We start from the raw sequence: 16,813 nt of genomic DNA on the forward strand, positions 1-16,813 counted from the left end.
AGTTCTCTGCTTGGCAGCTGCGCATTGGAATTAGCTGAGGAAATTGTATCTCAATTTTAAAGACGAAGTCTTCTAAGAATATGTAAAAATTTTGAGGTCATCAATTGCTTGCAAATAACTTTGTGGCAGTTTTTGGGTCATGCATGACTTTTATGCGGTTTTCATTTAATCGTTTTTTCCGCCTGAAGGCTCTGACTTCTCCTTAGAAACGGTATACTCTGGTAAAGCTCTAAGCATTAGGGTATTGAGTTGATTTGTAGTACTCTTTGAGCTTCCCTCAAGCCCCCAATGGTCCCTTTTCTGTTCCTTTGAGCCTTCTCTGTCAAGCGTAAGCTAATCTCCCTAAGACCCAGACGAAGCCAAGTCAAGTCGCAGAGGAAGCCAATAACTCTTCAGTGGACTGAGAGCGATTGACTCGACGTTAAAGATTTGTCAACCTCTAGAAATTGATGTTTAGTAGTTAATTGCTGCATAACAATGGATATATTGTAGCAATGAGTTTAATGCTGCTAGTCTTAATAAATTTTTCTGTAGAATTGGTTTTACTCGCAGATTCGATTTTGCGATGTTGGTTGGAGTTTCTTGTGACGTAAATTTTCCCTTCGTAGTTTTAAACAACTGAAAACAATTAGTGGCAATTAAATCCTAAAAGTGAACTCAGAAAGGTACCAATATTTGTTCCACTCTCCAGTTCAAATCAGTATTGTGCTCTAATGACATCTGAAGACAGTAAAAATTTATGGCTCTCGTTGAAGCAGGCTTTAACTTCATTCTAGATGTCTCAAATCGAATCTAGCTCGTCGTTAGGTAGCAATTCGTCTGGTAAATACCGTTGTGGAGTCATACTTCAAAATACCAAATATATGAATGCCATATTTTCCAGTTTTTTCTCTAATCTTAAGTACGCTATCAAACAGCGTTCCCGAAATTTTAGTTTTGATTTTTTTTATTTTACTAGATTTTCCCTCATTTCTGCCGCTTTTCGGGTAAAAGTCAAAATTTCATATTATAAGGTTACGAGTTACTAGCTTTCTTTTTTGAAATTAAACAAAAACATGGACTTAATTTTTTTTGCGTCTTTGGGACGGACTATAATCGGAAAGTCACTGTATTTTCAATCAGCATTTTGTTTTTGATCGCTCTCAAATGAATATTATAGTTATTAATTGCTCTCAAACGAAGTTTGTAGCAATTATTTTTGTCCTGTCGGTCTTTTTATGCGATTTTTCGCTTGACCGATTTTTAGTCTGACCCATTTGACTTTTCGTCATCAAAAACGGGATAAACAGGTGGCGCCCAGCGGGCATTAAGTGCTCTTAGAGCCTTTCAGCTCACTAGTCTTCAAGTATGCGTTCCACAGAAACTTATACTTATATTTTGGAGACTTATACTTATGGTGTGAAGGACAGTTCTTAGAAGTTGACCCCCCATCAGCCTCCTCTCACCCCCCAGTCCCCACCCCTGCACAGCGTTCAGGCCGCAAGGGCCCCTTGCAGACAGAAACCGCCCTTACGCCGTTGAATTCCCCTCCACTGATTCCGCTTCCACAAAAAGCCCCCGGTACAACCCCCGCTGCGCTCACCTCACGCCCCTTCAATTAAGCTAAAGCTAGCCTCACTAAACCGTGGCTAGCTACTGATGAAGGCAAACGCTCGCCGGTCGTTTGAGAGCAATTCGCCCGACGTTAGTCGGTTATGTTTACTTGGATATTGGTTTTTCTATGGAACTCCTATATTTATTTTAATATCTTTAGTTCTCGTCTATTAATAAAACTTGCTTGAATTAATAAAAAGCTGCCATTTCAACTTAAAAAGAAATGCGGCAGTTTTCAAATCTTAAGAATATCACCCACTCAACCCCTAACTCAAGCCTCGCCCACCACCCGCCTCCTCGTCCTGCCTCATTTACATACCAGTCTAGCCCACCCTCCCTTACTAGTCTCTGGGTATGCGATTCACCGAAACTTTTTGAGGAGACTTAAATTAAAGGTCTAAAGGGCGGTTCTTAATCTTGAAGTGTGATCCCCCTCAAGTCACCCTCGCCCTCACGCCTCAAATTACCCCCCCCCCCCCCCCCACCCATCATACCTGAACCACTGACCCTCTCAACCCCGTCCCCCTGCGTCTCATTCCATCCCTAGCCCCGCACGCTTCACCCCCTGAGACCCCCAGACCGATCACTCTCACCCAATGCTAGCAGCCCTCAGCCCATGCTGGCTACTGCTGAAGGTAACTGCTCACCGGTTGCTTGAGAGCAAGTTGCCCGACGTTATTTGGTTGTTTTTTTAATTCGTTGTTTGCAAAATTGTCTTCTGTTAATAATCTTTTAGAATCTTGAATTAGTTTCTCGCAAGTTTTAAGCAGGTCAGTTTGAAAGAGTGGATTAGGGAAGCAAGAGTGCCCAAAAAGGCCGTATTAATAAAAACAAACACTAAAAACCTTAAAAACAAAGTTTTTACGGTTTTTAGTGTCGAAAGTGAAATTGAAGGTGGTATAAAAGGGATGAAGATTTTTTTTATTAGTCGCGTATATTTAATATCTATCTGTGTTATTTGGTTACTCATTATTGATCGTATTTAATGGTTTTTAAGGTTTTAATTTCCACCAATTGGTATTCGTGGTATTTTAGGTGGTTTTTTTGAGTAATTCATGTAATGGTCTATATTTTTTGCTAGCGTCGGTAAAGAAAAGGTTGTTTTGTTAGATTGAGCAGTTTTGTTAAGTTTTTAAGAGTGGAGTTTCTCTTCTCAAAATGTTTATTTGCTCTTTATGTTTATATGCAATTTTTGGTCTGACCCATTTAAATTTTCGTCCTCAAGAACCGGATAGACTTGCAGCGCTCGGGGGGCATTAAGTGGTCGAGCAGCTCTCAGAGTCTTACGCCTTACTAGCCTCTAAGTATGCGATTCACCTATACCCAATTTCAGGATGTGAGGGGGCGGTTCTTGGTCTTGAAATTTTGAGCCCCTGAGTCACCCCACCCCCTCACGTTTGAGAGCCGTTCGCGTGACGTTAGTTTTTGGGTTGTGACGCAGCAATATTTTGATAGTTAAAAAATTGTAATTTTCTGGCACGCGCAATGAAAACTATTTCAACGCCATCCTTGGTTAGGAAGCAGGCATGGTTTTTACTTGATTTGTGCTTTTTTGAAATTGTTACTCGAATTCAACGAGGAATCAATTTTAAGAGGATTTGGGTCACCATAGGAGATTAAGGAAGCAAAAAAATGAAGTAGTCCGAAGGCGTAAAATTCTTAATTGTGGCATTTTGGCTTCACTTTTCACTGTTTCGAGTTCGCATCATAATAACCTACAACGTACTTTACCAGGCATTCTATGTCTGGTGTTGTTTGGCCAATCAATTTTGGAAACAGAAAAAAACACGGGACGTTATGCACCCCCCAGGAAGTTATAATCTTCTAGTTACAGAGCATGTGTCACTACATAGAAAATAATTAAGTGATAATATGGCACGTGCGTAACAATATGCGCAACCACGACGCTGGGGGTAAAAAACAAAAGATCCCAAATTTTTTCAGATATTACTTTTAGAAAAAGCTTGCTTTGATTTATTTCTCGTATTATACAAGGAAAAATTTTCAGGCTTGCCCTTGACCTATCTCACTCATTGATTCAGCAGAACGGATTCTAAATTCGTTTTATCGATGAATTACGTAGAGCAGTAAAAAAGATAATTGAAAAGGCGCCAGGTCATGAAAACGGATAAAAACTTGGCTTTGACTTATTGTTCCGACCCACTTCAGTGGGGGAGGAACTATATACTCAACGGGTTTTTTTTTGTTCAGACAATTTTGGTCGATCGATATAATCATCGTAGAGTTGTGAGTGGTATCATTAAAAAGCCCGTCCAGCTTATAATATGGAATTAAAAAGATTTTTCGTTTTTCGCTTTTTATAGGGAGTTATCGAGGTTTAAAGTTTTGTGAATATTTGACGTAATTCATTTGTTTTTATTCACATTTTCGGTATTTTTGACTTAATTTTCGTCCATTTTGCTAAAATTTGTTCAAATTTTTTGCTGTAGTGTTATTGAATTTATCTTTAGAGATAGAGGGGGGTTGCTGAATTCTTCAATCTGAGTTTTTTGGCTAGAATTTTTGCTAATTTTTTCAATGTTCGATTTTCGGGACCAAATTTGCTTTTTTAGCCCACTTATTTTTAATTTGCTGGAATTAGATACCTTAAAACTGCGGCCATGATCTTTTTAAGCTGACAGACGAGATACTTTTACACCCGCTGGCTTTGAGAGTCTTGAATTAATATTTCGCCAGTTTTTGCAAATTAAAACCCGATAATTATACAAATTGCATTTTTATTTTTGACAACCTGAAAAATTTTGTTTAAAAAATTGATCTATTTCGCAAGCCTTCGAAAAAATGAGTTTTTGGTTAGACGCGCAGTAGCAACGGGGCTGATCTTAATCTCGCCATGGATGCTCACGAGAAAATTTCTTTCAGATTTTAATGGTGCGCGACTTTAAAATATTTCCTCTATGGAAAGGTTTTTTTTTATGTAAACTTCTTTTTTCTTACAAGAAATTCAATTCAGGGCTCTATGAATGTTATAGATACTATTCACAAAAAACGAAGCCCAGCGAGACTATAATACAGTTTCAGAATAAGCTCATGGTTTTTGTGGCTCTGACCAATTGTTTTCGACCAAATTTTTTTGTTTTTCTTGAATTTTGCTTTCATTTATCTTTTTTTGTAGTTAAATGACTTAATGTCCCCAGTCAGAAATCTATTTATTTCTTAGGAGTTATAAATGGATTAAGTGGGTTACAAATTAGAGTTCGTAATGGTTCTATGTTCAACGAATGGTCTCTTTTTTTATACTACGCGTATTCTTTATTTTTTAGCATTTAATTGCATATTTTGTGAGTTCATTTTGTTTTCTTGTCAAATTATCATATTTTTGACCAGTCCAAATGTAGGAAAGCATAGTAGGAAAAATGCACAGCGTTGGAAGAAAAGCGTATCTGGATATGTTGATAGTTTGGTTATACAGTTTATGCTTTTTGGACTGAGACACAGTTATCTCGCTAAATTTTAATGGATTTTTTTTTGGCCTGTTTTTTTTTGTTGTTGTTGTACGCTATATACGCTATATACCTGATAACAAAATCTCTCAATTGCTTCTCCAGGACGTATAACTCAACCTAGTTAAAGAGTTTACTTTATAGCTGTTTGTTTTAATGACTTTAAAATTGAAAAAAGAAAATTTTTGTTAAATGTATTGTTTTTGCTTTCATTTACGTAACCATGTAACTCGATCTCTCAAATTAGATTTCTCAATTACTTTTGTTGATTCATAAGTTTTTTGCGCCGGGTTATACGTTGTGACCAATTGCTTCGACCATTGATTTCACAAAAAGTTTTCGAGATTTCTATACTGTTAAATTTTTGGGTTTCTTTTTGTTGACATCTCTTTGTAGTCATTCTATAAATAAGGCTATTTATTGTTAAATGTTAAAATGAAAATAAAAGTGACAATTTAAAGTTCTTGCAGTTGTAATTTTATATTTATAGTGCCTTGAATAGTGTGATCTCGTAAAATTGTTTGAAGTTTTGACTTTATATTTTTGTTATTTTGTGGGGTCGTGACTTAATCTAATTATTAACAGGCCCAATTGATTTCCTGAGGTATTGCAACTTAATTCATTGCTGTTTTTTGAAATCTTAAGTCTGTAATGAGTTTTGAAAATATTGGTTTTTTAGAAACTTATTTGGGTTTTTGAGTTTCGTCATTCTTTTAAATAGTTTCTCGGTCAATTTGTAGCTCTGTCTCTGTAAACACAGGTCACAACCCGTTTCCAGTGAACTACAATTTGATCTCTATAACGGTATTAGTTTCAAATATTTGTTTCTCGGCTTTGTTACTACTGTTACTGCGAGATTTCATAAAATATTTGAGATTTTTTTTATATTTGTACATTTTATAGGATTTTTGTTTTTTTTTTGATTTACAACAATGATCGTAGGTTCCATTAGCTTTGAAATTTTGTGCAATTAAAATTTGGATAATGACATGTCTCAATTGCTTCCCATGGAGATATAAAAGAGTATTTTAGGGATTTCATTTGTTATCTAATGACATTAATAACGGTAAAATTAATTGTTTTCAAAAATGGAAACCTATTTTTGAATTTAGCTACGCTTTGCTCTTTTTGTCGACCTGTTAACCAGTCTGATTAAAAACAAGTCTCATATCTTTTTTAACAAAGTATAGGTTGAATTGTTTCGTTTAGGTTATATCTGATGCGAGTTTGACCTTTATGATTTTATTTATTATAGCCATCGAGTTTTGGTCGTAAATAGTGTTTGTTGTTTGATATTTATTATTGTCGTTTCTAGTAGTCCTATTATCAACAACGATCATCGGCCCTCTAGGGTGGCATTATTGTATTCCATTGGTTGTTTATTGAATGATATGTATGTTGTTGAAGGTTTTCTAACGCTTCATCATTTGGTAGCCAATTAACTCAGAAATATGGATGAGCGGGGTCAGAACCTTATGTGCGTACGCACATTACCGAGCCTCCTTGTTGCTTTAATTTATTAAATTAAGTAGATTGAATGCTGATTGATATTTGGTTTTATGTTCATCGACCTTCTATGTATGGGCTAACTTCAGCTGTTTTAGATGATCTAGAAACCGCGGATTAACTTAGAACACTTTCTGACCCCTAGAAATATTAGACTGTCAATCTCTAGCTTTTTAAAATCTGTTTCAAATTGAACATCAGTCAGTGAGGCTCATTGGCCGACAATCTACAAGATATGTTTTCGAAGTTTTGAGTTGGTTTACTTGGGTCATCGTGTTCAGTAGTTGTTGCCGAGAATCAAATGGCAAGTCAAATATTTGGAACAATTCGGACTGTTTTTTGTTCGTAATCAGGGGCCAGTTTTTTGTTTTACCTTTTCTCACGCTGGTAGAAATCTCAAGGCGAGTTTGGTTCTTTTTGAATGACGCTCCGTTTTATGGTTGCTTTGGCCTTTTTTTCTAGGTCATTATCTAGCTGTTGCTATCAATGTGCTAAGGTCATGCCAATAAAGTTGTCGGTATTTTAGCTATATGGTTGCTGTACCCTCGGTCGTGTTGATGAGGATGTGTAGCATAGTCCTTGTATGGTAAGATTCAAGGAAGTGAAGCGTTTTTATGCATGTGTATATTGTGTATATTGCTAAAATGTATATTGTAGTCTTGAAAAGCCTATATTATGGTTTGGCTTCTGTTTCATATTAGCTATTGGCCTTTGAGCTGTGCAAGAATGAAGTCTGTTACTCTCGGTGGAATCAGCAGTTCTAAATTGGGATATGGGGCAATGTCTTTGTCTCCGAACATCTATTCTACTCCAGAGGGATATACGGATGAAGTGGGAGTTTCCGTCCTCAAACGGGCTTTAGACCTTGGAATCACACATATTGATACCGCCATTGTCTACGGAAATGGCCACAATGAGAAGCTGATTGGGCGGGCTATTGCTGGCCTGACCCTTGAAGAACGCGGCAAACTTTGCATTGCGACCAAAACTGGCTTCGATTTTAGGACTGGATTCAGAATCAACGGAGAGCCAACATTCATCCGAGAGACATGCATGCAATGTCTGGAGCGTCTTCAAACTCCATATATTGACATATTCTACCTGCACCGGATTGATACAACCACTGCTATTGAGGAGACCATGAAGGAAATGAAAAAGCTGGTTGATGAAGGTCGTATCAAAGGTGTTGGACTGAGCGAGGCGTCGGCGAACACCATCAGACGAGCTCACGCAGTTTTCCCGGTTTCTGCGGTTCAACTCGAATGGTCTCTGTGGGCCAGAGATGTGGAAGCGGAAGTTATTCCCACTTGTCGAGAGCTGGGAATTGGAATTGTGGCGTATTCTCCACTTGGAAGAGGGTTTCTGACTGGAGCCATTAAGAAGCGAGAGGATCTGGGTGAAAATGACTGGCGACTTAAAATGTATCCAAGATGTGGAGAGAATGCTTTGGATCATAATCTGAAACTCGTGGAAAAAGTTGAGGAACTAGCGGCCAAGAAAGGATGCTCGACCGCTAATTTGGCATTGGCTTGGGTATTGGCGCAGGGCGACGATGTAGTTCCTATTCCCGGAACCGCTAAGGTTTGTTGCAACATAAATCGACCGTCACGGAAGTGAATTTGGTTGATTCTAAACTATAGAATGTTGTATACTTTTATTATTTTAATTGCAATACCTGAGCTAAATTTTTACAAATATATGGATTGTAGCGGAGCTGTTTTTTGTCAAGATCTGTTTTATTAACATCGGATGGGTAAATTCAAGAGAAACGGTAAACTGGCAGAGCACGAGGGTGAAAGTGCAATTTGTCTAAAGACGCTGAAGTAACATAGGGAACGCTGCAGCTGAAAATAGGTGCAGGTGAAAATTCAATGCGAAAAGGAGTTGACCTCTTAGATTGCAATAAACTGCCTTTTGCATTTTTGCTCTTGTTTGCTGTTTAGGATGTTTTGTCTTTCCATAAGATTATCAGGATCTATTCTGTTTCGGCCCCCCAGCTTAGTGAGCATAAATCTGGGACTCATAAATAACATTGGGGGGGGGGGCGAATCAGAATAGATCCGATTATCAGTAGGTGGAATTAATTGGCCGTTTTAACGGATAGATAGTCATTTATGACTTTAAAACCTATTTTATGAAGTTAGTGAATTTTGCGGTGTTGACCGCATTTATTGTTGCTTGTTTCTTTCTTAATGTGATTGAACGTGTCGTTAAAGAGTTGAATAACTTTCAAACTGAAGTTATCTCGTCAGAGACAGTTAGCAGTTCAAGTCGAGATTGGACAACCACTGGAACTATCGAGAGCTTAATTACCTTCCCGATACTAGGAGTTGAAACCGTCCAATAAAGAGACAAACAGTGAACTGGTTACAAAGGGACCTGTGAATAGAGGAAGTTTCCTGCTCTAAGAAACAAACTTGTGATCTTGTGAACACGTTATTACTTGAAATTCTGCATAGCGAATTGTTTGTGTTCTTAAGTTTGAGACCACTTGTCTCCTTAAAATGTTAATGAATTTTAATTATTTTGCTATTTTTGATTTTTAATTGCTCTCGAACGGAAGTTTGAAGCAACTATTGTCGTGACAATTCTCTGTTATGCAAATTTTTGCTCGACCGTGTAACTTTTTGAGTAGTTTTCATGTTTGACTTCTGAGTTTTGCGTGCCCAAAATTGTTCCCTCGTTCAGAGTTTGAAGCAGCTGGACTCAGGTGGCGGTTTATTACTAGAAGCTAAATGAAAAGCGAACCAAAACTGTGTTCATCTTTTTACTCTTAATCTTGCATCTTTTGAAATATGGTAAATTCGCTAAATATGGTAGCCACGCTATTACACCCCCCCCCCCCCCACTCACAGTTATAGGGCTATAGCAGGCTACAAATAGAATTGAGCCCCTTTAGTCCTTAGAGCTATTAGTTGTTTATTAATAGCCGCACAGCGATAGCTGGGGCTATTATTGGCCTTCTCTTGGTTTTTACAATTCAAAGAATTTGAATTGTATTGTGGCGCTGTCTTTTTTTACGACTCGAAGAGGAGTATTGGAGAAGTCCTTTTTTAATCAATTTTATTGGAGTGATTTTTGAAGCGGGAAATGAAACGCGTGAAAAAATTAGGAGTGATTTTGGTGCTGAATAAAAGTGAAGAGCGGAAAGAAAAAAGAGTGGTTTTTGTTCATACCGCTGTTTTTGAGAGAGCGAAAAATTGATGTGTGAAAAAATTTTCTCTAAGCGAGCGAATTTTTTTGTTCACGTGCGGCATTTTCAAGCGGTTTTTTCCATTTTTTTTGGTTAAGAGGTTTGGTTATGATTTTTTTTATTTTTAGGCTGGTGTTGGTAGCGGTTTGCAGGTTTCTGGAAATTTATATGAATTTTATGCTAATTCGGATGTTTTTCATGTATTTTGCTGATTTTTGGGCTAATTTTTGCGATTTTTTGACTTTTGTTTTGTTTTACTGCCTCAAATGGGTATTGAAAAGACCCCTATTAATTGAGAAATTTTTAGTTAATAAATAGTTGCAGTTTTGTGGATATGAAGCAATTTTTTGTTGAGAAATATGACGAAAAATAGTGAAAATTGGAACTATTTTTCTTAATTTTTTTTTGCAATTTTTCCTTTTTTTATCTGTTCTTTAGATACATTTCTTAGCGTATTGTGACTAGCTTATTGTTTTGCGATCATCTGGATACCCTATTGGCTGAAAAGAATTTGTCTTTGGGTTTTTGTGCTTGTGTATTCTTAAAAAATTTATTAACTTTTTCCAGTTTTTTAGTCAAAGTTGTTTGGAAGAGCTTATTTTTTTCATGACCTTGCATCAAGTATTTTTAAAACTTCTCATGAGTGGTTTTAGTAGGTGCTAGTTGTGTTGATGTAATTTTGACAGAGATGGTTATTTCGGGGTCTCGATTGACGACAAATTTTGATGAGATTTTTCATCATAATCTAATAGGCTTGATTTTCTGAACTTTTTTGTTTTATGGTTTTGTTTCAAGATAATCCTAAATTAGTGGAGGCACGTTTTGTCTGATGAGTAGTTGAATGGCATTTAAATGGATTTCCTCTTCGAGTCGTTTCCGGAATTCTTCCGGCTATGTTTTTTAAGATCTGTTCACCCATTTTCATGATTTTTGAAGTCAAATTAGAGTAGTGATTTTGGTCACGCCGAAACAGGAAATGGAGCGAAAAAGCGAGTGGTTTTGCGGCGTGAATTTTTTCGCTCTAATTTTAAAGTAGAGTGAGAAAACGGTGTTTGAACAAAAATTCGGTTTCTCGGTAGTGGTTTTTTGTTCACATGCGGCAATTTCACTCTGATTTTTACTGTTTTTTTCGATTTTTTGGATCGGATTTTTTTCTAAATGGTTTTCCCAATCCATTCACAGCTCATTCTAGGCCTAGTTTTTTGTTTGAATTAAATTTTCATTTCTCGCTAGTGATTTTTTTGTTCACATGCGGCATTTTGACATTCATTTTCTGTTTATTTCTTAACTTTTTGTTCTGATTTTTTTAAAAATGGTTTTCTCAGTCCACTCATAGTCCGTTCAAGGTCTAGTTTTTCTGTTTAGTCAAGGAAAATTCTTTGAATTGTACGTCAGGACTTGTCCTGCTATGTTTTTTTATTTCGTCGCGATTTTTGTTACGACCATATGACGTCACAATCACTTCAAATCTGCTTTTTGTTCATTCGTTCATGCAATTTCAGCTGAAGTGCTTGTGTGACGTCATTTGTGGCTCTTAGTGGAGCGAGTTTTTTGTTCATTCGCTTGATTAAATTTTTGTTCACACTTGACTTACCTCACTCTCAAAATTGACTTCCTCACTTTGAAATTGAGTTTTATTTACTTTAATTCAAAGAGATAAGGTCAAATGGGTGTGTGTCACTCTAAGTGAAGCTTATTTTAGAGCAGCTAATAGAGGCAGCAAAAACTTATACAGATTTCAAATCAAAATATAACATATCGGCCTTGATTGAAAAGACGAATTTTTTTGGTCTGTCTTTTTACTGTTTTTTTTTTGAGACTGGAGATCTACAAAGCTATTGCGGCTATTATCTGGCAATCTACCTGCTATGTTATTTAATAGCCGCGAAGCGATAGCGGTTATTATTGGGTACATCGTGGTTTTTTACAGTTCAAAGAGTTTGAATTGTATTGGTGCGCTGTCTTTTTTTTAAATATGTGTTCACGCTCTTTTCGGCTTTTTCACGTCAGTGAGCAGTCAAATTAGAGTGGTGATTTTAGTCACAATGAAATAGTAAAGGGAGCGAAAAATCGAGTAGGTTTGAGGCGTGACTTTTTCAAAATACCTTGAAAGTGGAGTGAGAAAATGGTGTTTGAACAATTTGGCGGTTTTTGAGATAATTTTTTTTCAGGTGCATCAATTTGACTTTGTTTTCAGAGTTTCCTCTCCTTCAGTGCTTTTAAGAAGGTACATATATGTTCTAATTGTGCCGATTTGCCTTTGCTTTAATTCATTGAGGAGTAGCTAAAGCTTATTATGACTTTGCCACTATTTGTTGACAAAAAGTTTTAGGTCTTGCCTCCTTTTTTTAAAATGTTTGTTGTCTTATACCACTTGGTATCATCAATTACAGGTCTGATTGGTTGCTAATGATGCATAAAAGAACCTAATTAATCGCTCGAGTTAACAGCTAGTGGTTTTTATGACTTTGACACTACTTTTTCTCAAGAATTTTGAGTGAATTTTTGAGTTCCACAAGTATGTATTGTACTTCTTGATGGGTTATCATTTAATCTAATTGGGGACAGGTGTTTGATGCTCCTAATAGGGGTTAAGTTGAATGATTTATTCTTTTTTGATCAGAGCTTGTGCTTTCTATGACTTTGACACTAATTGTTTTCAATAATTATTATCGAACTTTTTATATTCGCGAGTTTTTCTTTTGAATTTTGTCGTCTTAACTTTTAGTCTCATTATTGACAGGTCTCATTGGCTGCTAAAAAGGCTTCATTAAAAGCACGTCATTTCAGTTCTCAGCTATTGCTTTTTGTGACTTATACTCTGGTTCGTTTTTTTAAAAATCTTAGTGATTTTTTTTAGTTTTGCTAGTATTTTTTGTAATTATTACTGCCTTTTCACTTAATCTCAATTTTAACAGGTCCCAATGGTGCCCATTGAGGACTGAATTAATTGATGTTTTTTTTTCTTTCTGTAGCTGTTGCGTTTTGTCATTTTTTTACTAATTGTTTTCAAAAAGTTTCAGCAAGTTTTCTTACAATTTTTGATTATTTTTGTCTTATTATTTAGTTTTATTAGTGAGAGGTGTCCTCGAAATTTAATTACAAGTTGCTAATGAGAAATAGGAGAAATAAAGGAATATAATTGGCATTTTGAGTTTATGGCAGTTGTTTTGATGCTGAAGCTGTCTTTCAAAAAATAAAAGTTGAATTTTTAGTCTTGCTTGTTTTTGTTGTTTTTGTGTTGTTTTACTGCTTAGTTTCCTTACTAACTGCTCTCATTTGCCTTTTAAAGCAAAGTAAAGGATTGTCAGGTCATAAATTAATAAAAATTCTTGGAATTGTATTTCAGGACTTGTACTGCTATGTTTTTTAGTTCGTCGTCTCCATCGATGATTCTTGCGACCTGACTTCTTGAAATTGACTTCTACTGCTTTGCAGTCAAAATTTGTGTGCGGCGTGACGTCATTTTTTCTGCTTTTAGGTCAATTGCGTGACTTATCTCACTAAAAAATGACTTGAAATCACTTAATGAACTTCAAAATTTTCTGAAAATTTACTAGTTAAAGATCAAAAGTGTAAATCTAAGTCTTGCCAAACGTATATGCCCTTATTCTTGAGCATTAGAGTCTTGAGTTTTTGATTTCAAATGTTAATTTCGAAAAAGCTGTTTTGGGTCGTCGTCTCCATCGATGATTCTTGCGACCTGACTTCTTGAAATTGACTTCTACTGCTTTGCAGTCAAAATTTGTGTGCGGCGTGACGTCATTTTTTCTGCTTTTAGGTCAATTGCGTGACTTACCTCACTAAAAAATGACTTGAAATCACTTAATGAACTTTAAATTTTCTGCAAATTTACTAGTTAAAGATCAACAGTGTGAATCTAAGTCTTGCCAAACGTATATGCCCTTGTTCTTGAGCATTAGAGTCTTGAGTTTTTGATTTCAAATGTTAATTTCGAAAAAGCTGTTTTGGGTCTTTTTCCTTATAGAACGTACGTCTCAGAAATGGCAGTCCAAATCCACTCCAAAAAGTCTTGTGGTCTAAGGACTGGTGGTCAATCTGTCTATCTTATTTCTTAAGTTGTTTCAGTTCATGGAAGGTTACAAGCGTCTATCGCGACTATTCTCCGGCAATCTGTCGACGTTTTAAATTTTTTCTTGAGCCAAAAGGTAGTTTCAGTTCAGTGAATTTGACATCTTCTGTTTACAAAATAATAAAGTTTTGTTATTTTGTTTCTTGCTTGAAATTGAAAGGCGGCTACCTTGCTATTCATTGAACATTTAGGTATTCAGCTGTTGGTCTTAGTGACTAACGCAATTTGTTTTCCACAATTCTAAATGAATTTTTCAATTTTGCTTCTAAGTATTTTGCCTTTTGTCTTGATAATATCAACCTGTGGCAGCGTTTGGTTTCAATGTAATGGGCTTATTTGCCTGAAGGTTTGCTTTTTGAAATGTTATGATTTCGAGACTATTTATTCTATTTTCAGAAATGTTACTGAATTTATTTTTGCGCTTGATCTTTCGTCTCAGAGCTAGCCCATCTTTTCTATCGCTGGGCAGTACCAAGTGTTTGAAGTTCTTCAAATATGGCTGTTCAATTGATGGTTTTAGTTGACTTGTAAAACTTAAAGTTTATTGTACTGGCGAGTATTCTTATTCTAGTTTTCTCAAGTTTCTGACGTCTTTAACATAACGTCAACTTCATATCCAAAGTTTGCTTTAGATAAAGAACTTGGAGGCCAATTGTGGTGCATTGGACGTGCATCTGAGCCAAGCGGAACTGGACGAGCTGAGCAATGCCATCCCATTGGACCAGGTGCTTGGAGACCGATATGCTCCTGGCATCCCCACATTCGCGGATAACTAAATGCACAAAACTGATTATTCGTCTGAGCGCACAAAACTGAATTGCGCTTGCAATAAATTACAAAACTTGCAATGAACTAAACTTAGCTAAGAAAAATAGGGTTTTCATGTTGGATATTCTTGATGAAATGGTATGATTCAAAACCCTAGTTTGTTCTTTTCGCAATTGATATCAAACTGTTATCTAACGATTGCCTTCTATTGTAAATAAATCGTTCCCTGTAGATATCGCGATAATGTAACTATGAATTCATTTCCTTTTGTAACAAATTCCTACTGAATAAACGTCATGCTTTTAACGCGCAGATTTTTTTCAAAATATTAGGATCTAGAGAGGAGTGACATAATTGTCGTTGTTTTAAAGATCTAGTTCAACGGTGTATTGACAAATTGGTTACGTACAGGTATTTTACAATAGCATATAATTTTTAGAGACACCGGCAACACACGACTATTTTTCACGTCTCAACTCATGGAGGAGGAAGAACTCTTGCTGACACGTGATGAAGTGTTTCAAATTTCAAGAAACAATGTGAGCAGCGTTTTTCAATCAATGAAAAATACTGTTGGAGTTTTATTTTGAGGTTTCATCAATAATCAGAAGCCGATTATACAGCTAGAGGCTATAATCTTGGTAGGTTTTGAGGCATTTACTTGAACAAATAGCGTAGCATTCTTTTTACAGTTGAGAAAACCTTAAATGATGCTGAGATTTGCATTTACATTCGAGTGAAAGTCTGACTTCTAGTTGAACGGAAATTCTGAAAAGGGAACGCATGATTGCTTTTTCGTGCAGTTCATTTTTCTCTGCTCTCGAATAAAGTTCGCAGTAATTACCGGAACCGTGTCTGCAAAATTTCTTTAGTAGTTTGATGTTTCAATTTGCATTTCTGTCCTTGACTTCGTGCGTACTGCGCGAGCGACCCAAGTTGTTCACTCATTCACATTTTAAGCCCCCATTTTCTTTTTTCGAAGTAGATAAAATTATTTACAAAGTTATATGACAAGCTATTGATAATTCAAGCATTTTGGAATAACGATTCAAGGAGTAATTGTCCGAATAATCGAGCACGCTAAAAATTTTGACTTAAGCCTTTGGTGACGACATAACTCATGTAAGAAAAGAAATCAAATTTGTTTTCTAGAAAATAGTTGAGAAAAACATAATTTTCCGAGGTTCTTTAATTCAGGGGCATTCCGAAACACGACAAAAATGTCGAAAAATAATATCACCCAATTGATGCATTATATGAAGCTTAGTGACGCTGAAATTGGCTACCTCCAAAAGTAACTAGAGTTTTCAAAGTTGAACGTCGGCGAGGTTGGCGGGAAGTCAGAGATTTTTTACATTTGAAGTTTTAAAATTTTTCCAAGTTCAGGAAACTAAACATTGTTCGTTTGCACAATCTGCCGACACTCGTCCTCAAACTTCTCAAAATCACAGACACTGAACAATGAGAACAACGCAGAGCATTTCACCGTTTAGGCAAATTTCAGCAAACTGCAGAGTTATCAAGTATAATTGTTCCGGCCAACCTTTGTAGGGAAGGAAATATATGCTCAACTGGTTTTTTGGTTTTTTGGTCAGTCAATTTTGGCCGATCGATATACTCATTAAAGAGAATTGCGAGTGGTACCATTGGAAAGCTCCTACGGTGGTAAATGTGAAATTAAAAAGAATTTTTAAAATATATTTGGTGTAATCCAGGCAGTTATCGGTGTTAAAAATTTTTTGAACCTTCGAAAGATATCTTGTTTTTGTTCAAGCTTTCCAGAATTGAACTTCAATTTTTATTGTTAAAATTTGTTGGTATTAGTGGCCTAAAAATTGCTGAACAATTATGAATAAACTCAAAAGAAGGCTACTTTTGCTTCCGTTTTACTTGTGAGTGCTCTGGAATGAAAATTTTTGCCCGTTTTAAATTATGCAAAATCGATCATTATTTAAAGTGCATATTTATTTCTAATATATCAAATTTTTTTGTTGCAAAATTATCAGTTTGGGTAAAATTTGTAACAATTAATTCCTATTAATGAACGCTAGGCAATGCCAGGGCTAATTTTTTTCTTATCGTGTTTTTTGCAATCATACATTTTTTTATTGGAGCGACGTCTTAAAAATTATGAGAATTGTTTTGTTTCTTTTTTGTACGCATGTGTTGTTCTTTTTGCAGTCTCACCCTTAAGAA

At 36.0% G+C, this 16,813-nt stretch overlaps 1 protein-coding gene across 1 annotated transcript; it reads left to right on the forward strand.

Moving 5' to 3' along the window:
* Positions 1-7,260: 7,260 nt before the first annotated feature.
* On the forward strand, positions 7,261-14,923 carry LOC142345302 (uncharacterized). Its single transcript, XM_075397286.1, has 2 exons — positions 7,261-8,144; positions 14,482-14,923. The coding sequence occupies exons 1-2, from the start codon at positions 7,290-7,292 to the stop codon at positions 14,623-14,625; spliced, it is 999 nt and encodes a 332-aa protein (XP_075253401.1). The 5' UTR covers positions 7,261-7,289; the 3' UTR covers positions 14,626-14,923.
* The last annotated feature ends 1,890 nt before the right edge of the window (positions 14,924-16,813 follow it).

The sequence above is a fragment of the Convolutriloba macropyga genome, chromosome 9 (assembly GCF_964194025.1).
Source record: "Convolutriloba macropyga chromosome 9, txConMacr16.3, whole genome shotgun sequence".
Lineage (NCBI taxonomy): Eukaryota > Metazoa > Xenacoelomorpha > Acoela > Convolutidae > Convolutriloba > Convolutriloba macropyga.